The 27648-nt window shown below is 41.7% G+C and overlaps 1 protein-coding gene across 4 annotated transcripts; it reads left to right on the top strand.

Moving 5' to 3' along the window:
* The first annotated feature begins 226 nt into the window (after positions 1–226).
* cgnb (cingulin b) lies at positions 227–23399 on the top strand. Of its 4 annotated transcripts, none has more exons than XM_074614129.1 (21): positions 227–920; positions 6167–7311; positions 7394–7488; positions 7569–7638; positions 10813–10907; positions 11129–11261; positions 11353–11565; positions 14326–14474; positions 14966–14995; positions 16589–16709; positions 16915–17127; positions 17283–17381; positions 18003–18260; positions 18353–18523; positions 19249–19410; positions 19561–19650; positions 19777–19860; positions 19960–20078; positions 20286–20394; positions 21763–21926; positions 22122–23399. In XM_074614129.1, exons 2-21 carry the CDS (start codon positions 6196–6198, stop codon positions 22249–22251), a joined length of 3621 nt encoding a protein of 1206 aa, XP_074470230.1. In that variant the 5' UTR covers positions 227–920; positions 6167–6195; the 3' UTR covers positions 22252–23399. The 4 variants fall into 4 exon arrangements, with proteins under 4 accessions (XP_074470230.1, XP_074470228.1, XP_074470231.1 ...); XM_074614127.1 differs by having other exon boundaries at positions 228–920; positions 10810–10907; XM_074614128.1 differs by lacking the exon at positions 227–920 and adding an exon at positions 1135–1395 and having other exon boundaries at positions 10810–10907.
* The last annotated feature ends 4249 nt before the right edge of the window (positions 23400–27648 follow it).

Below are 27648 nucleotides of genomic sequence, written 5' to 3'. Positions count from 1 at the left end.
TGAACTGAACCACCTTATCCACTTTTTACAATGAAATTATAGAACACACAAATAGAACATGGGGTGCTTTTCATGTGAAATAAGATCAAATAAATCATAATAATAGAAGAAATTACATTTAGAAAAAAATAAAAATTAAACAAAAGAAGGGCGTTTTGGGGAAATATACTTTTTCCACTCCTTTTTAACTCCTCAAATTAGTTTCTTGAAGCCTCATTGAGAAAGTAATTCTTTCCATTACAAATATTTCATAAATTACATCACACCAGTTCTCTAATGATGTGGTAACTGGTTTAAGCCATTTCTTAGTAATTGCTTTTCTAGCAGCTACTATACCCTATTTTTATATTTGCAGATGGTATTTAGTGGCCATATAGGCTTCAGTGTAGCTATAGGAAGTAAATGATTAACCAACTGGAAACCCTTTTTCCTGTCAATAGTTAATTAGTTTTGCCTCAGAAGTGATCAGTATTTCTCCTGATCTGCGTTGGTATTGGACATGATTATAGCTCAATACTGCCATGCAGACATTTTCAAATTGATTGAGAAATTCCCATAACACCTCAGTAGAAATGAGTCACACACACACTCTGTCTGTATTAACCTGTGCATGTGTATGTATGTATGTGTGTGTGCAGACATAAAACTGAGCTGAGCCCTGAGCAGGCACCGCCTCCGCGTTGGATCCGCCCACCAATGAAGTCGCTCCTGAGGCGGGACGATGACTATCCGATGTGCTGCAACAGGTTGCACTGGTAGCAGAGAGGAGGAGGTGGAGGGGGGAGAAATATCCCGATGTGTTCAGTTCATTGAGTAACATCTTGTCATCCCAGCAGCACTGTACAGATAGAGCTGCTGCTGAAGATACAGGAGCTGAGGAGGGAGGATCATTATTACAGCATTTGGATCATCTTTTGCAGGTGCAGTAGAGTATTTACACAGCTGCTGCTCCTGCTGCTTATCCACTGTACATGTACTTTAGTGGGATCAGGTGGGGAAAGTACCTTTTTTTTTTGCTTTGAAAACATTTGGCTAAGCAGAGATGGACACCTGTGGCTTTGTGATTGGATTTGGCAGCAGGCTTTCTATAATAACCGAGCAAAAGCCTTTTGTTGTTGTTGCGCTTTTCCGGCGTGTTGTCAGAGTTGTAATTCTAGAATTCGGATGTCTGTTCGTGCGTAATTCTAGAATTGGATGTGACAGAGGATATGAGAGGTTCTTATAGCAGGTAAAGGGCTTCAAAGAGGATATGAGAGGTTATTATAGCAGGTAAGGGGCTTCAAATAGGATGGATTAGGAGGCAGGTGAGCTGGTTGTTGTTTACTCGTGGTCCTACTGGCTCGAGTAAACGAGCCCGGTGGTTTCGACGCGCACCGATACTAGCTGACCGGATAGGTGTGTGTGTGTGTGTGTGACGTAATTAATCCAGGAGGAGCAGACAGGTGCTCACAGGGGCTTACCTCTGCTCCTCTGAAAATAAAGTAGCTTTATTTTACATATTGATGTGAATTTTTTTTAAAGTGATAGACCTTTTATTTAGTTAAGCTGTGTAAATAACCTGCCAAGAAAATACAATGCATGGCTTTGTATTCGAGGCTATATAAACTCTAGGATAAACAGATAAGCCTCATGACACTGTATATATCCTTGGCAACCATTATAGTTTACAACTCGGCAGCTGTTTGGAAGATGTTTAATCAATTTTCACTTTATTTTATATATTGATATGAATTTTTTAAAGTGATAGGCCTATTATTTATTTAGCTGTGTAAATAACCTGCCAAGAAAACACAATGCAGGCTCTGTGTTGGGTAGATGTTCGAGGCTATATCAACTCCAGGATAAACAGATAAGCCTCATGATACTGTATATCTTTGGCAACCATTATAGTTTACAACTCAGCAGCTGTTTGGAAGGTGTTTAATCATTTTTCTCTTACATTTAAAAATAAATTGCTCCATAAATGTGTGCACACGTTCAAGCTCACCTTGAGGTGTTTTAGGTAAACAAACAAGTATTTCCATGTTGTTGCTATTTTAAACAAGATGACCTGCAGCTATCTCTCTGACACAGATCATAATACTGGTAATAGTTAGTCTGGCTTTTTTGTTTTTACAGTAAAACAAATGCTAGGTATTGAAATCACATGTTTTTGGTCTCAAATAGAGCAGTGTGTTATCGTTTATTGACTTTTATTGAAATTGTATGGTGATATGTTCATTTAATGGGATTGTATTACAAAATTCTGCTACCTGAATTATTTATTCCAAGCAAATACATATATACTTAAAAACTAACAAAATGTGTTAATTTAAGCTGCAGTGGGTAGAAATGGAGCAAATATGATTTTTAAAAAAGTTATTTTTATAAAATAGTCACTATATTCGGACAGTAGTGCATGAGACAGGTAATCTGAAAAAAATTGCCTTATGTGACTCTGTGTCCTCCGGTGCTCTTAATGGCATCTGCAAGATTTCACATACCGGAGGAAAACAACCAATCAGAGCCGAGCTGGAGGCTGTCGTCTATCAGAGCCGGCTGTCAATCACTCGTGAACTCCGATCAAACTGTCAAACTAAGCAGCGCTGATCAAATATTAATCAATATTCTGTTAGTGTAATGCATATTTCTCGTCTCAAATGTTTTCATAAACATCTTGTAGTGTACTGTTTATAGCTGTAAAATTAAAAAGTTTGTGACCCGGAGGCCATGATGAGATCAGTTGAGGAAATATCAAGCACCGCTTTGTTTTGTTTGTTTTGTCCAACCAACAGTCCAAATCCTAAAGATATTCAATGTATCAATGGATATAAAACAGAAAAAAGCAGGACATGTTTATTTTTAGAGGCTGGAACCAGTGAAAGTTTTGCATTTTTACATCATAAATGATTTGAATGATTACATAAATTGTCAGAGTTGTCTCCAATTACATCTCTTGTTTATTGCTTAATCAACTAATCACACGATACGGGCCCACTGACATCGATTTCAACCAGTTCTACTATCAAAGTAGCTCGTCTTTTTGTTCAGATACCCAAGGGCAAGAGACAGTGTGGGCGAAAGTTGCAGATCAGACGTGTGGTCGGAGGCAGAGGAGGGCGCAGGAACAGGGCCAGAGGAAAATGAGCTGGGTGAGGAGGAGAAAAAAGGGAAGAGTGATGGCAGATCGGCCCGTTTGGTGACATTCCTCTCTGTCTCTGTTGACACGGCCATTCCTTGTGACAAGAGAGAGCACGAGAGGTGAACCCGTTGTCACTGAACAGTGTTCGGCTACTGGTTGCTGAAAAACCACTTGAAATCTGTATTTACCCAAAGAACATATTTACACCTGGGAGCTTTCTGTGTGATCAGCAGCTGAGGGCTGAGCACCTCGACAATAGACAAGCGTATCATCCCTTTTTCCAACATAGCCGAGGAGTAGCCCGTTCTTTAACCTTCAGATCGTTGTTTTGATGTCAACACCGTCTGCAAACCTGGTTGTTTGTTCTGTTAGGACAGGGGAATTAATTTGTTTTGGCGTTGTATTTTTAGTCTGCAGTTTGTCGTCTTTTAATGAGTCTCTTCACTCTGTATTTACTGTCTATGTGGACAGTTTTCCACATGTGTAGGCTTTACAGTTGCCCTAGTTCTCAGTTTCCTCTTAATCTGTCCTTATTAATACAAATGCAAACCACGCGCAATGCCGAGTGTAAAGGGGAACGTCTGGAATCCCAAGAATGTTTTTTGGGAAAAGACAAAGGCTGACTTTGATTCACCAATCCAGCCTCAATGCCGGCCGAGGCGCTTCGCGTTACACTATAACCAGCATCCAGTTAGAGTCGGTTACATTTTAATTCCTGTGAGAGTCTCATCTGTAGGTACGGACAAAGGAAACAGACTGGGGTTGAAGTACGATGGTGAGCTCTGTGAAAGAGAAAAGCAGCTTTTGCAGCGCAGCTTAAATACAAAGATGAATGTGTTCAAGAGAAATAACACTTTCATGTGATCATGTGACAGAAGTGTTTTAACATGATTCCACATAACTTAGTACTTTCTTGCCACTGAAAAAAGCAGCGATGCTCATTAGATCAACTACCTGCTACCAGATGGAGAATGCACAGCAGGTTTGTGATGTCTGTGCACAACCCTTTCAGATGTGTGCGTTTGTGCACACGCTGGAGCCGGCGTGTGCGTCTGCAGAGCTCAAAGTAAACAGTTTACGCCTGAGTGAGTCCACTCTGAAGTCTGGTGACTGTGGAGACTCTGGCAAAGGCAGAGAGAGAGAGGAGGGGAGCCCATTCCTGACATAGCCCCCAGTGTTTAATGCTCCACGGAGCCTGGACAATAGGAGGAGTATTCACCTTCTCATAGTGTTCATCACCCGAGCAAATAAGGTGGACATGCTTAGCTTATACTATTAACATCATAGCTGACTGGGTTGTTTAAATATAGCCTATAAACCGAAAATGAATCTGCAAATATGTTGATTAATCGTTTCAGTCATGTTCTGGATCCAGCTTCTCAAATGTGAGGATTTGATGGTTTTGTTTGTTGTGTTTAATATAACAGAATATCTTTTTGGTCAGATGCTAATCGGATTTTGATGCACTCCCATGTAGTTGGAGAACTCACAAGAGACACAATAAAAAACAAACACAAAAGAACGCTCAATATTAAGGCTGTCAATCGATTCAAATAGTTAATCGCGATTGATCACATGATTGTCCATAGTTAATCGTGATTAATCGCAAATTAACTGCACATTTTTTATCTGTTTAAAATGTACCTTAAAGGGAGATTTGTCAAGTATTTAATACTCTTATCAACATGGGAGTGGGCAAATATGCTTGCTCCATGCAAATGTATGTATATATTTATTACTGGAAATCAATTAACAACACAAAACAATGACAAATATTGTCCAGAAACCCTCACAGGTACTGCATTTAGCATACAAAAAAATATGCTCAAACCATAACATGGCAAACTTACGCCCAACAGGCGACAGCAGCTGTCAGTGTGTCAGTGTGCTGACTTGACTATGACTTGCCCCAAACTGCATGTGATTATCATAAAGTGGGCATGTCTGTAAAGGGAGACTCGTGGGTACCCATAGAACCCATTTTCATTCACATATCTTGAGGTCAGAGGTCAAGGGACCCCTTTGAAAATGACCATGCAAGTTTTTCATCGCCAAAATTTAGCATAAGTTTGGAACGTTATATTGCCTCCTTTGTGACGAGCTAGTATGACATCGTTGGTACAAATGGATTCCTTAGGTTCCATTATTATCGCGTTAACTTTTACAGCCCTACTCAAAGTCGAAGCAACAGAGGCCAAGATATCCTGATTTTTAATCCCTAGTAAGGGTCAAGCTCCAAAAATGCTGGATTCTACATTTCCCATCATGCAACAAATAGCATAATTTTTGTTTGACCCTCCTTGTCTGGTGAATGCACACATTTTTCAAACGCCATGCTCAAGACAGTAGTACTCCTCATGACGAGTAAACTGACCTTTATGTGTAAAATCAGTGGAATGCCCCTTTAATAAAATATTAAAGTCAGTAAAACACAGGTTCATTCGGTACTGTGGCCACCAGGAGTGCAAGCTTGCTGTTTGAATACATAAAAAATATCAAAAACCCATTCATTAATAATGATTGGATGACAACATCAACACAGTCACCATGACTATGTAAACTATATTAAACGTATTGATTACTTCTGTGTGTTTGTGTCTCACACACACCCAGTCACACTCTCACTCTTCGTTTTCCCACACCCTCTGAAACCGACCTGTACACAGAGGTTCTTAGCGCCCCAGTGGCATATTTGTCATTCTGGTTGAGAAGGAATTAAACCTGTAGAGCAGCAAGAGAAAATGTCGGCTTCATCAAGGTTTAGCAGCAATCTGATACGATCGCAGAGGAAGAAGAAGTGACACATGCAAGTTAAAAAGAAGCAGTTGGGGAGTAATTACTTTTTTGTAAAGCGTGGAAAAGCAAAAAAGACCTAAGGCGCATCTTAACAGTGCAACAGCTGAAACAAAGGGTCTGAGAATTTAATCATCTGCAGGTCTGTATCGTGGAATAGAGAGAAAAAAGGGTACTTTCATGTTCTCTCTTTTATAACTTGTTCCACTAATTCACCTGATTTGCATTTTCTTCCCCTCCCCGTCTGCCCAGGCTGCTCGCACAGAAACCAGGAAGTCAGCATGAGCACTCTGTCCACTGAAAGGAAGCCTCTTGTGGATTACGGCGTTCAGATCCGCTTCATCAAGGACCTCCACGACACAGGCGGAGGTTACGCTGACAAATCCAAAGCAAGCAACAGTGCGACCCCTCCATCCAATAAGTACGGGGTGGCCGTGCACGTTCAGGGAATCTCTGGACAGCCTTACGTGGTCCTGAAAGATGGCGAGAAAGGTGACTCTTACGGGGTTCAGCTGAACACTCCCAGCTCCGGCTCAGGGCCACCTTCACCGTTCACCAGCCTCCCCAAGAAAAATACAAAACCAGAAGAATTTTCAAACCCCTATAGCCCTGCTTCAAATACAGCACGCTCCACCGTATCTCCAGTAGAGGATGAGGTCGGGGAGGTTTTTGGGAGCCCTCATAAGAGACCTCCAGGGGATGGACAAGCAGGAACACAAGGGGAGGAGGAGAGCGGAGCAGGCAGGAAAGCTGAACCTCGACTCAAAGCAGCGGCCAGTGAAGCAGAGAAAAACAGAGACAGGACTAGTAATGAGGAGTATAACGAAGCAGGCCTGAAACCTGTCAAATTAAACGGCGTGGGACCCAGAGGGGTCAAGCCGACTGGCTCTGGTTACACTGGCTCTTTGGGGAGACACAGCAGGAAAAAACAGAGCACAGATTACTCTTCATCGTCATTCCCAAAACCCCCAGCGTCAATTAATGAGGAGCCCATCCCAGTGATCGACACCAACTCCCTGGCTCCCATCAACAAGCTCATCAGTAAGTTCAACAGCGGGACGCCGGCAAACAGCGGGACGCCGGCAGACAGCGCCCCACAGGCGAGAGGCCGCTCCGGAGCGAGGCAGCGGCTCAGGTTTGACGAGCGCAGGCGGTCGAGAAGCCTCGATGCTAGAAATAACGTCCAGCCTGAGGTCCCCTCACCGAGCTCTCCGACTCCCAATCCCTACGCTACTCCTCCGTCTGCCTCCTCCAATTTGTTGGCGTCATCTTCCTCAGCGAGCAGCAGCCCTGTATCTGTTTCCAGGGTGACGGCACTCAAGGCCCCCAAGCCGAGCTTCAACTCACTGGGGAAGTTTGTCGCAAAGGACACCTATCCAGCTGTAGCCAAAAAGCCTGTAAGTCCCAGCGATTGCGAGGTATTAAACGGTCCCTTTGTATTGTGTCTGTTTTCTCACCCTGCTAACTCTCTGTTTAAAGGAGATAACTCCGAGGAGCATGAGTCAAAGCAAAGGGGTCATCAATGGGGAGGAAGCTCAATCGAAGCAAGCTATTTACAACATCCTTAGAGAAGGGTAAATAAACTACAAGCATGATATACTGAATGTCTAGAGTGTGTGTCCTTTTCCAATCTAATCCTCTGTTTCCTGATCAGCACCAGCGAGAGTGAGGGGTCCCTCAAAAGAAAGGCCGGCCTCGTCTATGAGACAACCGGCAGTTTTAAGGTACGACAAAACATGATTTTTCTCGACCACATAGAGTAAATGTGAGCAATTTTACTCATTGATCAGTGAAAATAGCATCATTTTGTGTGAGAGCCATTCACATTTTGGCGTTGACCCCCTCACCCCTAGACGCCACCAGATCCTACATACTGCACCTTTAAAGTACAAGTTGCAAATAGTTGCTTTAAACGTATTAGTAGCATCATTTATTTATTTTTATTTTGCAGCCATCCAATTTAGATAGCTCCACACTTTACAAAAAGCTTGGCGAAACAATTGCATACATATATAAAACTAATAATACATAATCCAATTAGCTCTTGTGTTGTGTAGGTTCAGCATGTTGTCTGTGATGGGCGTCTTCTCAACAGAGCAGCTCTTATAATGAAGCTAACAGATGGTTGGCAGCCTGTCCTCTTTTCTGAGGATATGAAGTTTCTATTTCATTCACTTTGTCTCCAAGGATCCTCTTTTGGCAGGCCAAAAAAAATTTGAAAATTAAGGAGCATGCTGAGTATTCCTCTGTCAATTCCGTTGCCATCTTTGCCCCTTTGTGCTCCTGTCACACCTTATTAAAATAGATTGTGCCACAGTTTTTATGAGCACGAGCACCACTACTTCCTTTTAATTTGCATCATTCTGCATAAATCTGCATGCAGAAGCTATTCCTTTGTGTCCTTAGCTCCTCATATTACATGCACTTGATTATGTATGACCCCTTGTTATGTACTTCTCAGTGTGTTTGTGATCGTGGCTGCCTCTGAATTGTTTGCCCGTCTTGTCTCTTGGCAACGATGCACCTGCAGAGGAAAGCTGTTGAGGGATCTTTGTGTGTGTTGAGCGCGCGGCCATTGAGAGGCATCAATAATTGAGTCGGACTGGAACCCTGCACCAGCTGGGGGTTGGCTTGCCGGATGGGGTCGGAGGGGTCTTGTTGTACAAAACCATCCATGTTCGTCGTTGCTATGACCGTGTCGTCCACTTTAGTGGATTTATTGGCTGATTCCTCTTCCAGCAGACATCTCAGGCTCTTCAGAAGCGATAACAGCTACTGATCCACAGCCAGCATCAAACTGCAGTATGAAGGGGTTTACACGGTCTTGTTTTTTGCCGGAGGCTATTTTTTTCCTCCAGCTCTGCCTCAAAACCAAAACATTGCTTTTTGTCTGTATAAAGCCAAAACACAAGATCAGAGCAGGATCAATTGAGTGTGTGTCATAAAAGGATCATCCAAAGACTGCTTTGGAGCATTTGTGATACAACCAGTCGCAGATAACTCTCTGAATTGTCTGATTTCAGAGAGTTATCTGCATTTGGAAGGATAAAACAAGGCAGTGTTCACATTCCCTCTGTACCGCTAATGTCTGAGGCTCTTTCTAAGTGCTCGTGGTGTGTTTTGACTGGTCTAATGCAGCGTTGCCAGTTAATGTGTGTCAGTGGGAGAGTGATTAATGCACCGGCACCCTGTTTGTTCCCCCGGTTAATAGAGGATCAGATGCTGGTGTGTTGGGTTACTTTAGTCCAAGAAAGCAATATATGTATGTGTTTGTGTAGAGAATGAAAAACTGTTGTTTTTACAAATTACAAAGGACTAGAGCACTGGTGGTTCATCCCTTAAAAGTGAAGCTATGTCTTCTTGTTTCCCCCCCATTTCAACCAAAGAGTGATTATTCCTTCTCAGGTAGTTTTATTTGAATAGATTGGGCATTCCTAGTTCAGTAAGTAAAAGTCCCATTTCAGTATCCCAAAAATAATGTTTCAATGAAACTCTCCCGGTTGAATCATCAGTACAAAAGATGCGCTGTTGCTTTAGAAAATATCTGGTTCTTTGATAAAAGTCTCAGTCTGTGTACATAAAAACTTAAGTTAACTACGACTCTCAGGGTGCATTTCAGCAAGAAACATTCAAACATTGAGCTTAAAGTTATGTTACATCACAAATTCAACAAAGAAGCGTTTTGAATTCTTCTTCTCCGTAGTAATGGAGATTGAGGCTCAAAAATGTATGGCCATAACATAATCCCATTATTAAGTTAAGTTACAATGAGGATATCGTTTATAGAAAATTCTTGAAATGGGAATAAAGAATACAGAAAAACACTTCTACTTTGCAACTCTTGGCCTGAAGTGGTAAAATGATCAAGTAATTCATGAGAAAAAAAAGCAGAGTAAGAAGAAAGTTTGAAAAAAAAAACAGAAATGTTTTGTTTTTTCTCATGACCCCTAAGATTTATCTAGCGACCCCTCTGTGGGTCCAGAACCCCATGTTGGGAACAACTGGACGAGAGGATATCAAGACCAAATCATCTGTTATTTAAGATCAGACTTTTATTGAATCTCTTTTGCATTATGTATTCACACCATCCTCAAGTATTCCTGCTAAGACTGCAGGGCAGCTGCTTTATTGTAGATGATTAATACACATAAGGATACAGCTGATGCAATTCAATCATAGCACTCAAAAGAACTTCTACATATTCTCAATTATGTTATCTTCTGTTAATTATCTCTTTGTGAGGAACTGAAAAGTCCCAGAACGGGATTATCTACAAACTGTCCTGCAGGGAACGAGAGGAAAATGAAACAAATCTGTACAAAACACATCTTCATAAACCATCGCTGATAAGTCAATGGGAGGTTCCCCCGAGGAGCACAACCGTCCGTGATCCTCGCTTTGTCTCTCTTCTTCTGCTTCTTCTTCTTCTGCTTCTGTGTGTGCGTCCCTGTAATGAGTGTGTAGGAGGATAAGAGAGGTTTCATGGGCAGCCTGCGCTTCCACCTCCTTTTCAGTGACGAGCGGTGCAGCGGTGTGGGCGACGCCGCTCCGGCTCTGCTCCCCTGCAGCCTGTCAGAGAGAGTTGTTAATATGAGGAGATTGTTGGGAGGTTTTTTTTGACGATGTCTGAGCTCACTGGCAGGGCCTCTTCTCCTAAAGATTCTTTTTTGACTGTCAGAAACTAGGGCAAGGAATCCAAAGGCAGGGCTTCTTCTTCTTTCAAAGTTTCAGATAATACAGGGGGCATTATGTAGTTGCAAGGTCGACATTGACACTCGGTTGTTTCCAGTCCTGCTCTCTGTGTGTTTGTGCTCTCTCTTTGTCCTCTTTCTCTCTGTCTCAATCTCAATCTCGCACACACTTTATCTCTGTTTGTGTGTTTGTATTGTGTACAGAAGGGAGGATCTGATGGGAGCTTCAACAAGGGGAAACTCGAGGAGCTTCTGGAGCAACTCGATCGCTGCAAGAAAGACCTGCAGCAAGTCCATGATGAGTAAGGACCTGTGTGTGTGTATGTGTGTTTGTGTGTGTGTTTGCATGTACAGTGTGTGCACTTACCAGCCCAACAATAGGCTTCCAGTTATTGTTCCTGGGGCTTTTTTGTCACAGCATCATTTCACTCATTCATTGCCTGATTGATGGGCTTGTTTATGTGTTTGGCGTTGCAATATTGATAATGTGTGCGTGTGTGTGTGTGTGTGTGTGTGTGTGTAGCCTGGCTGTGGAGCGCATGGCCAGAGAGGTGGCGGAGACTCGTCTGCGCCTACAGGAAGATCAGCTGGCTGAGCTTCAGGAGGAGCTGAGGAGGGTTTCAGAAAACTCGCCAGACTCCGACTCACTGCAGACGGTACAAGGAACACACTCACACAGAATAAAACATTACAGCACTCCCACTTGTCTGCCTATCTGACTTTCTTTGTCTTTCTTTCCCTCCGCAGGACGTGATGACCCTGCAGGCCGACCTGACCGAGGCTGCCATGCTGCGTCATCGCCATGAGGAGATCCTACACCAGCGGGAGCGGGAGCTGACGGCGCTGAAGGGGGCGCTAAAGGAGGAGGTGGAGTGCCACGACACAGAGATGGAGACTCTGAGGGAGCAGTACAGCCAGGACATGGAGAACCTGAGGACAACCATGGAGCAGGTCACACAGGTGGAGGGAACTCTCTTTTGCTTTCGGTGCATAGAGTCAATCACACAAAACTTTACTGTGTTGTAGCCCAGAAGTTCTTCTAGGGTTTAAACTGTAGTGCAGAAGTAGTTCACTGAATGTATAACAAAAAAAAAGGATTTAAGGCTGCACAGTATGAGGAGAATATGCAATATGCAATAAGTACTATCGTTATTGCAATACTCAACATTATTGCGATAACAATATTACTTGCGATTAAATAAAGAGATATTAAAGTGCTGCTAAAATACAACAAATTGTTTGTTGAATTAAAAAAGAAAAAAGAAAATTATTTCCAGCATTCTGTTATTTAACAAATTGAACTGAAGATAAAAACACCAATACAAAAAGTGATAACATTACATTATAAAGTGCAGTTTTCAACTGATACTCTCTTTCAAATAACTAAATAAATCCCAGAGTGCAAGATCGTAGTCTTTCACGATGTGTTTATCGCACACAAGTTGACATTGCAATGACGATATAAAAAATGATATAATGTGCAGCCCTAATAGGTTTTTTTGAAATAGATTCATCTGCAGTTGTCAGTATTTGAGAGTTCAGGCTGAACTTATTAGCAAAAATGATTAAAAACGGAGAAGACGGGGATAAAAGGAATACAAATGTGCAGCTGAGACCCAAAAGAGGACACTAGAGACTTTGAAAACTGTTTCTTCCAATATCGAGCAAATGATACACAACAAGAATATTAAAGGGGAACTACCCATTTTCAAAATTCTTAGATGTTATTCCTATGGTCTAAGACAGTCCAAAAAATATTAGTAATCATGAACATTTCTCTCCCAAATCCAAAAACTAGAGTACCAAAGCTCAAACTTGATGTCATAGGGTATAAAGTGTGTAGCTACTCCATAGCCAATGAATGGGAGACTGATTTTATGGACCACAGAACGTTTGTTTTCTTTTTTTTATACCCAAATGAGCTTTATTCTATTGTAGTGTTCTCAGTTGTGAAACAGAAAATGTTCCCATATAGTCAGATCATTACCCTGGGAGCTCTTAGTGTCATCTAGAACATCTCTCCATATTCATTGTCTATGGAGCATCTCCACACTTTATACCCAATGACATCACAAGTTTGAGTTTTAGCACTCTAGTTTTTGGATTTGGGAGAGAGTTGTTCATATTTTTAGACTTAGACCATAGGAATACCATGTATGAATTTTGAAAATAGGCGTAGTTCCCCTTTAATTATTAAAAGTAAAAGAACATCTGTCACTTAATCTCTTATGAATGCTTCTGATATGTTTCTCTCAAGTACTACATGTGCAGTTACTTTTTGTTATAGGAAGAGTTTGTCCTGGTGTGTTTTTAAGCCCTGGAAAAACAAGATTCTAATCTAAATGGGAGTAATTGGTTCAATAGATCACAAAAAAGTGTTGGTTTAGTAACTCTGATGTCACTGAACCAGCACGAGGAATTCAATAAACTGAACAAGGAACAAGCGAGACACCAATAAATACCACTTTAAAGGAACTGCTCAGCTGCAGCTCCGTTTTATGTGCGTCTTTAAGTCCGTTTCAGCAACTTTCCTGCACCCCAGAAAGTCTTATAGACAGGTGCTTCGGACCATAAACTGACTGTGAAGGAACGAAAGATTCTGCACCGTCACCTGCTTGTACTCCCAATGAAGAAAGTGAGCTCGAGTGATCGACAGTTTCTTTTTCAGCATTTATTCCTTTACAATAGGAGGTTTAATTTTGAGCTTTTGATATTTGTGTTCAACATAAACCTGCACTTGCACTCATTATATTGTTAGAGTGTCAAAGTCAGAGCCTGCAGATTAGAGAGCAATTAACCAGGGAGGGTTTACAACCTCTACAGTCGCAAAACCAGTAATCCCAATGATTATTTCTCAGTTTACGATAACTGTAATTATTTTTTGTTTGTTGCATCATCATCTGCTAACCGATAGAAACATTCAGAAAATTTTTTCTATTCAGAGCATCTCTTTATTGGAGATGTGTTGTGGAGAATAGTCAGGTTCTACCTGTCAGTTAGTTTGTGTGCATCCTGCATCCGTTATTAAGGCAATACTAAATTGCACTTTGATGTTGCATCTGCCCTATTATCCACTCAGGCTTTGTCTCGTCATTCTGTCTTATGTGTCAGTGTGCTGTCAGCGTTCAAACACTTGGGTCGGGGTATCTTGAGTTCAGGCTTAAGCCCAATGTGTGTGCAGACAGAGTTTGGAAAAGAGAATTCTGCTACTTGTGATTGCAATGCAAAACTTTCCCAGTTGAGTTTCTATTGTAGAGTTTCTGACTATTTTTGGAGCGCCGTACGTGCTGTAGGATGCGGTGTAGAGGAAATTTGAAGCATATATGTATGTACACGAATAGATCATTAGGCAGATTTTGGAGACGGTAACAGCGGTGTCAGGGAAAAAAGTATCACGCAGCTCGAGAGCAGGAAATAAACAGACCGGCTGGCAGCTGCTTCTGATGTGGCGATTTTATTTGGCGAGTGGAGGATTAAAGTGGTTGGTTTGTGACGGCTGCTCTATCTTGTTGTAGAAGTCTTTTTTAGAGGTTGAAGACATGCTGATGAAGGAGATCTCAGATTTTTTGTTGTTCCCTTGCGCTGAACATTTGAAAAAGAACTACAAGATGTGATAGATTTGGATGCGTGAACTGCTTTAACGTGACACAATAATGAGTAAATGTAATGAGGAATAAATCAGCGTGACTCCCATTTGATATCATTATTTGTGTGTTGCAGTCCCAGGAGCAGATAGAAGAGGAGAGGGAGAGAGTGAACGCCTCCATGTTGACGCTGGAGGACGAGCTGGAGAGCTGCAGAGATCAGGGGGAGCAGTGGAAGACCCAGCTGGACGCCACCACGGAGGAGCTGCACAGCACCAAAGAAGAGTCAGTGTCTATAAGCCTCTCTAAACTGTCTTAATCAATTGTGAGCTTGAAATACACTTACTGTATCTTTTTCAGTATCTAACTTCAAAGGATTTGAAAAAAAAATAACATTGCATAAGCATGAAGTAACGTTCAAAGACCATGAATATGTGGATGAATCAATGTTCATTTTAAAGACCTCAGATAGAAGCTGATATTTCTAAGATCTCACGCTGAACCAAACTGATTATGGAGCCATAACGTTGCTTTGGATCCATAAAAAGTCAAAGACACACACAGCTACAGCAGCAAAGGCTCATATTCCCAGTTACTCTTTAGTCAAGCATCAAACACACTCATCATATTTTATACTTTTACAACCAGTTCAAAGGCGTTAAAGTGCTCACTGAGAACTTAAGTTGTGTAAAATCTATGTGGATATACTTTGGTTCGGCCTCCTCCTGAGTTATTTTTAATGCATGAACTCTCTCACTTGACTTTTCATTCAGCAGGAGCGGGACGCACGTCACCAGCAGTCGAATGTGAGAGAGAAAATCAATCTCACTGTGTTTGGTTTGAGTAGGTTTAGACTAGTTTCAAATCAGCAAATCTGACACTTGAGATACGTTCCCTGAAATTCACTTGAATATGTCAGTGGATTTTGTGTCTGATGATTTTGATCATTAGATTGATGAACAGTAACCCAGTGATAATAAACCCAATCACTCAATCAAACCAATCAACATTCAGAAATCTACCTTATTGATTTTGTCTTAATGAAGTTCTATTGATCAATCGTTGTTATATTGTTTTTTATGCAGTAGTTTTACCCCCTTGGTCTTTGTTTGTGCTGGTGTGTGCTTATGGCCTTGCAGTGTGTCGTGCAGTGTGTGTAGTGCAGTGTGTGTAGTTTATAGAGCTACTGTTTTCACTGTGTGTTTTTTAGCACAATATTTTATTGAATTTTCAAGAAGAGAATGTAATACAAAACACATCATTTCATGCAAAGATAGATACGATCAGATTACAGACCTAGATGGAAAAAATACAAACAAACAGAAAAAAAGAGATGCCCCGATCATGTTTTTTGGCCAATCCCGATTGCCGATCGTCTATGAGCCATATCGGCCAATACCAACCGTTTTGTTGTTGTTTTGTTTTGTTATAGCAGCTGGTATCCAAGGCCTTAGACTAGTTTTTTTTTAGTACCGTCCCAGAACCGTCCAGAAAAATAATTTCGGCCATCCCGAAGTCAATGTAAAATGTAAAAAATTTGAAATGTCATCCTTTTATTTATCCTTTTGTTATTGTCATCTATAGTGGTTATTTGCATAAAAACACATAATTCAAATGATTAGGAAATAAATGATTGTATTTTTATTGAAATATTATAATATAAATTTATTAAAAATAAATTCTTGGCATCAGTAGTTTTAATGATGTGTTAGGAAGTTAAATAATTCCCTCTCTAATATAAATTTTATATTGCTGTGAAAACATCTCCTTCAAACTGGATTTATTCAAGTTTCTCGCCAAAAACTACATTTTACAAGATTACATTTGAACGCATCATGATACCGTTACCTTCGCCCAGTACTAATATTTGCTGAGTAGAGCTTGGAAGCCAGCACTGCATGTAGACATACATATTACATGGGAAGACATTATACAGCAGCCTCAGAGCTTTGATACGTTACATGAATCAGCTGGTGCAGAGCAGTAAAACACCCAGGAGAGAGCATTAGACATTCACGGGGGCACTGATAGGATGCCAGGCTACAGTGCAATGCCCCCCCTGCTCTCTGTGCCTGCTGTGCAATTTGCGAGGTAGTTTAGAAAAAGGCGCCCACAGCTCATCAAAAACCCTCTCATTCCCCTTCAAGACTGAGCTCATCGGCAAAACTTTAAAGATTTCTCCATGCCACTGGTTAACAGTAGGAGGTCTGGGCTTAACCCACTGAAATGAAATGCATCTTCTCACTAATAGGAGAGGCTTGTTCAAAAGTTTTTTTTTTCTGGATGCTCGTCAAAGAGAGAGCCCTTCACCTGAGAGAAATCAGCAGAAACAAACCAGGATTCATTAGTATTTCCTTATCAAAACTAGAGATTCTTTAACATCTGCTTTCTCTCCACAGGCTGCTGAAATCCCATTTGGAGAAGGATGAATGTGAGTGCGAGCTCAGGTATGTTCAGGACTCGCTGCTCGCCGCGAAGAAACAAACGCCTGCGTCTGACGATAACCATTCTTTAGCAGAGGTATTTCACATGTCAGTCAGATTATGTGTGGGCTCATCTCCTCTGTTTTACAGTACCATTAGTGGGGTTTTCCTGTAGCTGAGGCTTCAATAATTTCATTCATTTTTCCTGCACACTCGCATGCCCCCATCACATTGTTATGCGCCCTGGCTCATTCCTCTCACTCACACACGCACATTATTCATCTCTGATTGCTTATCCCAAGGAGCTGCGGCGTTGCCATGATGATCTGAAGCGGGCTCGCGCCGATCTGGACAAACAAAAGGGCGAGTTAGACGAGAAGAGAGAGGCACTTCAAGGCCTGAGGAGAGAGAGCAAAGACAAAGAGGCCGAGCTTCTGTCTGAGATCAGCCGGCTGAAGGAGCAGTCGCAGAAAGACAAGGTCGAGCTGGAAAGGGCGGTGGAGAAGGCGAAGGAGGTGAAGCAGCCTATAGATAAGAAGTGATTTTGATGATATAATGGATTTAATGTATGAAACAAACAAGGGAGTAGAGCTTTCATTGAGACAAATGTCATCATTTTAAAAGGAAAGTTCATGCACATTATGTAAATTCTGCATGTTTCTCTCTGCAGTCACCAGTGGGGTCTTTAGGAAAGACAGTGGTGGACCACGGCGCCAACCTGGAGCTCCAGGAGGCAAACACTCGTCTCAGGGAGAGGCTGTCCCGCATGGTACTGCAAAAAAACGAAAAAGAAGACACAGCTGTACACACACACACACACACACACACACACACACACACACACACACACACACACACACACATGCGTGCGTGCAAAATCATGTAAACCGACATACTGTACAAGAAGAAAAGAAATTGCCTCCCACGCAGGCTCTATTTTCAACCGAGAGATGTGGAGTAAATGAAATCCAAAGAAAAAACTCAAACATATAAACTCAGAAAATAATCCCTCCGAGATAAATTTGCACAAGATGCGCATTGTGCTCTGTGCACGTTGGAACAGAAACGTATTGTAGCTGCTTTAAGGGCTATAATCTTGTTACCTAGTCATACACAAATCAGTGTAGATGCAAAGCCAATACAAATCAACTTACGTTAAGGATACAGAGTAAGATTTTGGGCTGGAGTTTGTACGCAGTGATCAGGAAAATGCAGTACAGACTGTACCCAACTGTTTGAATAGTCTTACAGCCCTTTTTTAGTTGCCTCTCTCCCTGTTTTACATGCCATACAGGTCTAAAAATACCACATTAAATGCATTTTACTTACAGCATGATAGTGATAAAAACACAATTTAGTGTACATGTTCATCAGTGTATATTTTCTCCAGACGAGGCTCCACTCCAGCACGCCCCGGAGCCCAGGGGCCGAGGAGGCGGTGGAGGCTCTGGAGGATGAGAACCGCTCCCTGAAGACTCAGCTGGAGGAGGCCAAGAGAGGAGCCACCCGCCTGAGCAAGGAGAGGGACGAGCTAAGCCAGCGGCTGGAGGAGAGAGACCTGGAGAGGGAGGCGCTGAGGAGGGGCAAGATTGACCTAGAGGACCAGAAGAGGCTGCTGGACCGAGCCCTGGAGAAGATTAACAAAGAGGTGTTTATCAGGGTTAGGACAGTATCTCGGTTTACTGATGTAGAGATAGATATTGTCACTCACCGCTGTCTTTCTGCCTCCTCCGCTGTCAGATGGAGTCGATGATGGGAGATTCCCGTCAGTCGGTGGCCACCCTGCAGACACAGCTCGAAGACTACAGGGAGCGCTCGAGGAAGGACTTGCTGGAAGCCCAGCGCAACAGCAAGGACCGGCTGGCTGAGCTGCAGAGGGCTCAGAGCAACCTCAAGACCCAGCAGGAGGAGGTGAGGACAAATGGGTTGAGAATGGAAAGGATGAAACCTCTGAAAAGTTTGAAATTGTGTTAGAATTTTCCTTCCTTTCCATTTTTGAGGTACTTATCCATATTCAGTGTATTACCTACAGTAGATGACAGTCGGCACGCCCCCAGCTTGGAGAAGCAGACAGGAGTTACTGCACGATAAAGTACTGCTGTCGACGGGGCCGGCAGCACAACGTACTTTAGCCTCCTAAAAGAAAGGCCCAAAAAAATGTGTATCAGTTTAAGTGAACGCTATATTTAGAATATTTTCACCACTTTACCTTGCTGTCAGACAGCTATACAGTCCGACAGGGAACTGAAGCCGTTGTATCAATCTATGCTCTCGCCAAAGCAACCAGACTCCTTTGAAAAAAAACAGTGATTTTTACCTCGCAGAACACGGAAGTTTCTGGTCTAGCGCTGCCTCAATTTGTTAGTTTGTTTGTGTTATTGTGTGACTTTGGTTAGTTCGGATTCACCAAAGTCACACAATAACACAAATAAACTAAACGATAAAGCCAGCGATAGACCGGCAGCCTGCGTGTTCTGCTAGGTAAAATTTCAAGTTTTTTCAATGGAGTCTGGTGGCTTTGGCAAGAGCTTCAAAATACCTGAACTATCCATATAAGGTTGGGGGGATTTTGAAGACTGCATGAAAATGAGTCGACTTTGACTTTAAAACTGTGGTCCCCTCCGTCTTGTTTCTAGGTTTCCCGTCTGAAGAAGGAGCTGCTGGTGTGCAGCGAGGACAGAGACAGCGCCCAGTTGGAGAGAGACCTCCTCAACAACCGTCTCAAACACTTGGAGAGCGAAGTGGATTCAGAGAGGAGCTCCTACACCGACCGCAGCAGGGAGATCAGGGGCCTGGAGGTGAGGCTTTCGAGGTCAAAGGTCACAAACTGGGAAATCTAAAGTCGGGTGGGAGCAAAACGGGGATACGGTGATGTGTCAGCAAATGGAGTAAAACGGTTGAGCTTTGAGTACAGGCAGATTTATCTGTTTATCTGTCTGTGTTCACAGGATAAGATTAAGACTATGGAGATCGAACTGGATGAGGAGCGGAGCAGCGTGGAGCTTCTGAACGACCGTATCACACGTAGCAGAGATCAGGTGCCACATAGAAACATTTGAATACACATGCAAATAAGCCAGAGGCATTTCTATGTAATCGTAAAACAGGTGTACTCACACACTGCCTCTTCTTTCTTTTCCTCCCGTCTCACTTCCTCCTCTCAGGTGGACCAGCTTCGCTCAGAGCTGATGCAGGAGCGTTCGGCGAGACACGACCTGGAAATGGACAAGAGCGCACTTGAGAGACAGGTACTGTTCATTCATTCAGTCCCCTGCACACGCACATAGACTCACAAAAAAATGCAAAATCAGTAGTTCATTCACCTCACTCTCCCACTCCGCTCCCAGTTAAAGGAGTTGAGGTCTCGCATGGCAGACATGGAGGGACAGACTCGTCCCGCACCTGGACTCGGCCTGCTGGAAAACAAAATTCAAGAGTTGGAGGAGAGACTACGCAGTGAAGAAAGGTACGGCTGAACACACATGACGGGTCAAAAAAGGAAACAAATATGAAGTCCTACTGGGGGAATATTTTAATGAGTCAAAGCAGTCAACCATCTATACAAAAAACACCTGGGAATTTTTGTGCCATAACATACCCAGTAAAAATGAAAGATAATTGCGTCATAGTATTGCAATGTTCTTTTATTGTGTGAATTTCTCCATCCATACAGGGAGAAGGCCAGCATCCAGGCCTCCCAGAGACGAATGGAGAGGAAACTGAAAGAGCTAAACGCCACGTTAGACCTTGAGAGGATCCAGCATGTTGAGCAGAGAGATCAGGTAATTATCAATATTTGCATGATGCAAATTATCTTTAGTGTTTGTTTTAGTGTTTGCTGGTTAAACACTAAATGCTGACGCTCAAACCGGATTTAAACAATTAAAGGATATAGTTTGACCCACTTTCTTGCCAAGAGTTGGATGAGAACATTGTGTCTCGGTGTTGAACAAGAGATGTAGAGATGGATTTTTATTTTTTTTAATTGAGACATAATTAAAGTTACAATCTCAAAGATCTCCGTTTCGTTTTCTCCGGCGGCACCTATTGTGATTAGCGGTAACTGCAGGTGTGTTTTTGGATCTCACTTCCCAAGAAGTGAGTAAGATCCAAACGGTGGCGGGAATTCCCGGGACTATCGCCACTGACACCCATTTTATAATACTGCAAATGCAAGGGCTTTCATCAGAGGGCCATAGGCTCAATCACCATTGTGTTACCTTCGGCGTTTGATAGATACTTAAAGGGATAGTTTGGGTGTTTTGAAGTGGGGTTGTACGAGGTACATACTGTAAGCAGTGTATCAACTACATTAAATGACGGTCGGCACGCCCCCAGTTTGGAGAAGCAGACAGGAGAACCAGCATGGGAGCAAAGCAATGTACTGATGTGGACGGGGCCGACAGCAAAACGTATTTTAGCCACCTAAAAGAAAGACTCACCTAAAAAAATCAGTATCAGTTTAAGTGTACGCTATATTTAGAATATTTTTGCCGGTTTACCTTGCTGTCAGCTATACAGTCTTTGTTTCTGACGGAGAACTGAAGCCGTTATCTATGATCTCGCCAAAGCAGCCAGGCTTAAATACGTTTTGCTGCCGGCCCCGTCCACAGTAATTTTGGTTCAGTGCAATAACTCCTGTCTGATTCTCCAAACTGGGGGCGTGCCGACCATCACCTACTGCAGGTAATACACTGACTATGGATAAGTACCTCATACAACCCCACTTCAAAACACCCAAACTATCCCTTTAGTTTCCTGACTCTGTTTGTACTTCTTTACCGGTTTTAATTATGTAGTAAGAATTATCGATGGATACTGTTTGACCTACGCCTGCTGTTTAATCATTAACGCAGTTCAAACAGTGCTTAATTGCTTCTTTAACAAAAGACTAATCTCATCTGTACTCCTCCTGACCCACACCCAACCTCACTCGGTCACCAGGACTCTCCCTGACCTCCGTCCCCCTCTCATCTTCCTGCTGCCTCAGCCCTTTTTCACGTAGCCATAGCTGCTCCCTTATAAACTCACACACCTGTCAAACCTCCTCACCTCCTTCCCCTCCGCTCCCTCACGGCTCTTCACCTGTGACCTCCTCTGATCCCCCCCCTCTAACTCCCTTGCCTCTCCCTCTCTCTCTCCGTCCCCAGCTGTCTCTGCGCGTGAAGGCCTTGAAGCGACAGGTGGACGAGAGCGAGGGAGAGGTGGAGCGCTTGGAGGGAGTCCGCCGGAAGGTTCTCAGAGACCTAGAGGAGCAGCAGGAACTCCAGGAGGCACTGCACGCCAAAGTCACAGCCCTGGAGACCGAAGCAAAGTAAGTTATTGTCGCATGAAATAAATATTTACTGGTCCTCATGCAATGGAAGAAGACTTCCTTAACTTAACTCCATGCGTCGTCTTTACACTAGGTGGCACTCTGTAGTAACTAGCTGGACACATGCCTGTGTTCACTGAGCTGCAGCGTGTGACGGTAGAAGAACTGAGTTTCTGTTTGTTTGCTTTATCTCAGGCGGAAGTCACAGCACACACACCGTGCATCTCTGGGCCCCACTTTGAGCTCTGAGGATGAGGACGGTTTCTATGACGGCAACCTCACCTCCATCCTGAACGAAGGCCACCTGCAGACCTCCAACTGCTAGAGGAAGACAAATAAAAAGTTTTTTTTTTCCTCCAGTAAGATTTGATCAGAGAGAGAGAGAGAGAGACTCAGGGGCATCAAGGACCCGCTTGTTGCGAAGAACTCGGTTGCCATGCACTACAAACTTGCCTTGCAGTTGTTCCTCGGTTTTATTTTTAGTACAGCAGTCCAACAGAGACCGGTTGTCAGGATAATTAGATTGCATTTTTTTGAGCCTTCAGCCGTGATTATGATTGCTTTCACTGCTGTCATGTTTTATCTGTCTCGAGATCTTCTATCATGTCGAGGAGAAGACTTACAGTTACACTTTCGAAATACAAGGTTTTATTTCACGTACTGAATCTTTTCCAAAAAGGCTCTTTGCTGTGTGTTGACTGTATTTACTGTGGTAGCGCATTACTGTGGCATGGTTTAAGTTCAGAGGTCATACTTGCAAATTCAAACCACTTTTAAACCAAAAAATACCTTTTATAAGACATATTTTTTCTTATATCTGTGTTTGCTTGCGCATGATAAGTTACATCTGTCAGTGTTGTTAGCAGCTCAAAGTGTTTCTTTGTGTATTAAAAGTGATATTATGTTTGTTTTTTTACCTTTTGAATGTGACAATGACCATTTAAACTGAGCCTATATTTTTACACTGTATTAGCCGTTACTCAAGACAATCAATTATACGTATAGTAGCACTCAGAGATGAATCCTCTCCCTATAAACTTTTCTACTTGCTGATGTGGTTTAATAAAAGCTTGATTCATGTGCATGTTTTCACTCAAATGCCTTAAAAAGTAGCTTCATATCTTTATTTTTCTGTTGTCTCTGCATGTGTTCTGTTTATATGCTGCTGCTGCTGTAATAGTTTTAATCCATAGGCTTGCCTGTACTTGTGTCACCTTTACATTCCTATTGAAACAATCATCAGCTGAGATTTGGAAGTGTTCCACATTTCTCTCGGAGAAACCTAGCTGTGAATGTTGATCGTAATCTCCTAATGACATTTTGATGTCATGACACATGTCAATTTGTATCGGGGGAATTACACGCAACGTTGCTATTAAATGTAGAATATGTTTATTAAGCTGCTGGTTACAAATTTGACAGATATTTTAAGTAAATTTTGGACCGTGTGTATAATAAAAAGAGGTATATTGTATATTTCTTATCCGGTTTTCTTGATTTCTGATCTCATAATATTAGTACTATGCAATATCCTTTTTTAAAGAACATACACTCCTAATGAGCTTTCATTGTAAGTGACGGGAGAAAATCCCCAGTTCTTGTTTTGTGAAAAAATGCATTCAAAACTCCCAAAGTTACTGTCTTTTTAGTACAAACGCTCCTCTTTTTGTTACTATCCTTCTACTGTAGTTCAACGGACTGACCGGGGAAACAAAAGGAGGGAATTTTGAAAAAATATCCACATAACTGGTAAAAAGGAAGAATGATAACCGCAAAAAAACTCTTCCAATGCTCATGTGGGCACTTGATTTTTGTTTGAATAAATATTTGTAAAATTGTGAACTTATCCTTTAGCCCTTACGCCATGGGGTCGCCCCATTATTCAAATGTATATATCACAGTAACATTACGTTTACATTGAATGTCCGTCCCATTCTCGTGAGCGTGGTATCTCAGGAATGTCTTCGGAAATTTCTTCGAATTTGGCGCAACAATCCACTTGGACTCAAGGATGAACTGATTAGATTTTAGTGGTCAAAGGTCAAGGTCGCTGTGACCTCACAACACATTTTTGGCCATAACTCAAGGATTCATCTGCTAATTATGACAATTTCACACAAATGAAAAACAGGATAAAATGATGAAGCGATGACAGACATGGATGTAAACTGCAACTTGACTGGTTGGCGTAGGCGTACAACCGCAAGGCGGTAATTCTAGTTTGATGTCTAATCCAATAAGAATGGCAGCGGCATGAGCCATCACATCCCATGGGTGCGGCCATTGCATCAAACCCGCCTGCTTTGTGGACGTGTCTCTGATGGAGGTGTGTCAGTTACCGGCAGGCCTGAATCCGGTAACAATTATTTCACCTCTCAACCTTGCTTCACTCCGTTAAACCTGCACACCTCTGTGTGTCCAAACAGGAAAAAGACGATCAACCAGACTGAAGATTTTCCACTTTAAATACCCCACCATACGAGTTTTCCTCATAATAACAAAGCCACAAGATAAATACTAAGTCTATACATCTATGACTGTAAGACTAAAAAATGTCCTACAGTCCAATAAGGCAGTTTATAAGCAGATTGATATAAAGTGTTAATCCATGATTGGGGTTTACGGTAAAAGCTGTTAAGGAAACAAGTTTTAGGAAACTGGAACTTTTTTATTTACAACAGAAACCAGTTTAAAATACTAATAAACCTGAGGCAAGTCCACACGGTACAGGGATACAGAGAATACAGAGAATACAAGATCAAGGCCGGCTTCTGTCCTGCTGCTCTGTCTATGCTGCAGCTTTCTTACCACTGCACTTCAGTCGCCTGATGGTTTACTGTCAAAGGGAATACATACATACATACATACATAAAGTACATACATATATACATTGTCAGGCGATGTGGCATTATGGTTTATATAGTATTATCTGGAGACAAATAAAACAAATATAACTGAGCCAGATTTAAACAAGATGAGCTAGTAAAACTGAATTCATACTGTGTATTTTACCTGTAAATACTGTATATTTAGTGTTACTTTCATCTTATTGCATCACAATACAACCCTGATAGACCTTTTGGTCATTTGCTCATAATAGTCACTTCCTATACCGAGCATTAGACTATCCAAATGACTGAAAGCGCAGCTTCAAGCTGCCCTTAAGTCACAAACTGACACATGACAAGAACAAGTCAGATGTTACTATCTATCCAAGATGTTAAACTGGAGGGGATTATTATTTCATGAGACTTTCCCCGGAAAAAAACAACTTGACATTAAAATTGAGTGTTATGAAGATTTTTGTATATTCAAGTAAAATGTCCTGCCTCTCCTCCTGCTACTTGTCTCAGTAACAAGTCGGCTGCATATTCTTTTAGCTCTGGCTGACTTCCCCCCGATAGAAACACACACAGTCTGTAATCCTTAACTGGTTTACTGTAATTACTGAAGGCATCAAGCTGTAATCATGACTCCACCTCATCCAACCTTCCTGTCTTTATCCTCAGCTCATCTTCTCTCCTCTGTCTTTTTTACAGGGTTGGGACTTTCCTTTCCTTAAAATGTTTGTTCTGTTTCCTTTTCTAAAATACTATAATATTCAATGACATGTCCATGGATATGCTTTCAATGTGATGCCTGTAAATTTCCATCTATCGGGGACACAAAGTGTCTAATTAGATCCACATGTGTAGTTTTAAGTGCAGGCAATCAATGATGGAGCTTTTCTGTAGTACATCATATAATTAGCTGCATTGTTAGTGGTATGAAGATACATGCATGATGCGTGAGAAAGTCAGATTTTACAACTTGGCTGATCAGGACTGTTCATGCTGCAGTGTTAAATTACATATGACGTTGCTGTCATGCTACTCTACACCAGTTCTAACATGCACACATATAAACTTAGATTGCACCTTTAAACAGTATACAAAGGTGTCTACTTATCTAACAAAGGCCAAACAACTGATCTATAAAAGTAGTGCATGTTTACTTTGGGCTGGGCTTTTCAAAATGAGCTGCCTTTTGAGTTTGTGTCATTCTTCCCAGTAGTCTATTTAACTCAATAGGTGCCTCACACAAAGCAGAGGTGCTATATTTACAGCAGGTTATTGAATTTCAGTGATGTGTACAAAGTTAAAACCTTTGTTTGGGTGTCGCGGAAAACAAAGAATAATGGGCGTTATGTCTGAAACCAAGATACAAAACATAATTACATGATGTCAAACAGCGGAAGAACGTAAAATGATAAAGTATGGTTTAAACAGATTTGAGGATTAGAGTTTGTTCTTTCTTTCATTTCATTTTATGCCACACCTGCCTAAAACTATAAAGCAAGTAACAACAGGAAACAGTCTGTCGTCACTGAAGTTGAACCAACATGTTAGGAAGTGTCTTTAGCAGCTTTTTATATGAATCTATGCTCATAACAGATTGATGGATTACTGTTGATTCAGTCTGATAAATATAATCAACAAACTTTGTAAAAGTATTACATAATCCCTCTACCAAAACTCTATTTAGTGCACTACTTCTTACTTACTAGTTTGATCCATTATTCAACAAACATCAAAATGTTCTCTCACTGTCACTGCAGCGTTGTCAAAAGCTGAAAGTAGGACGCTCTCTCTGGGCTGATGTGTCACACATCATGCCATGAAAAAGTTTCAAGCCATATGCCAACAGAAGTAAATGAGTTCAGCCATAAGGCCTAACAGGAAAATAAGCAAGTGTAAGTGGCAACAGAGCCACCGGACATGTGACCAGACTTTTATTGAACAGGACTACATCCTATTTGCAGGTCTGGCACAGAATTAGCTGCAGAGCATGAAGCAGATCACAGTTACTGCAGGTTCCTGACAGAGATGTTGCAGGAAAGTTGGGAGGAGGTTGAACAAAATCTGTTTTGAAACAAGGCAGATGAAGAGAGGCAGCATATGGGATCAATCTGGAAGAAGATCAGGCAGGTGACTGAGGACAAAATGCTGTTTTTCAGCAGCGCTCACACCAAATGTCTGCCGGACGGAGGCGTCATCAACTTCTCTGAGGTCAGACAGTTTATTTCTTGAGTGCGTCGGTCATTACCATCCCTGTAGATCCCCAGGATAAATATGAATGTTTGATTTGGATTTATTCACATTATGCTGTGCCTTTAATTTATAGTATATATGATTGCTGCTTGTATATGAAGCATTTTAGCCTTCATTCAATGCAGCCATAAATGACCAGCCTGTGTGGATCAAAAGATATGTTTTAATGTGAACTATCCTTGTCAAATTATGCAATACAACAACATCATAAACAATAAGAGCAGATCAGCTAAGATAAAATAATATGATTATATTTAAAGGTGCAGTGTGTTGGATTTAGTGGCATCTAGCTAGATCCAAGTCATAGTCAAGTCAGCACACTGACACACTGACAGCTGTTGTTGCCTTTTGGGCTTAAGTTTGCCATGTTATGATTTTAGCATATTTTTTATGCTAAATGCAGTACCTGTGAGGGTTTCTGGACAATATTTGTCATTGTTTTGTGTTGTTAAATGATTTCCAATAATAAATACATACAAAAATTTATTTGTATAAAGCAAACATATTTGCCCACTCCCATGTTGATAAGAGTATTAAATACTTGACAAATCTCCCTTTAAGGTACATTTTGAACAGATAAAAAAATGTGCGATTAATTTGCGATTAATCATGATTAGTCATAGACAATCATG

Source organism: Sebastes fasciatus, chromosome 17 (genome assembly GCF_043250625.1).
Source record: "Sebastes fasciatus isolate fSebFas1 chromosome 17, fSebFas1.pri, whole genome shotgun sequence".
Classification (NCBI taxonomy): domain Eukaryota; kingdom Metazoa; phylum Chordata; class Actinopteri; order Perciformes; family Sebastidae; genus Sebastes; species Sebastes fasciatus.
This window is presented reverse-complemented; position numbering and strand designations above follow the sequence as displayed.

Coding starts and splice junctions, on each gene's coding strand:
- cgnb (XM_074614127.1), top strand. CDS start 6,196: ATGAGCACTCTGTCCACTGAAAGGAAGCCTCTTGTGGATTACGGCGTT. Junction 11,566..14,325: donor CCATGGAGCAGGTCACACAG/GTGGAGGGAACT, acceptor TGTGTGTTGCAG/TCCCAGGAGCAGATAGAAGA. Junction 20,395..21,762: donor ATGTTGAGCAGAGAGATCAG/GTAATTATCAAT, acceptor CTCCGTCCCCAG/CTGTCTCTGCGCGTGAAGGC.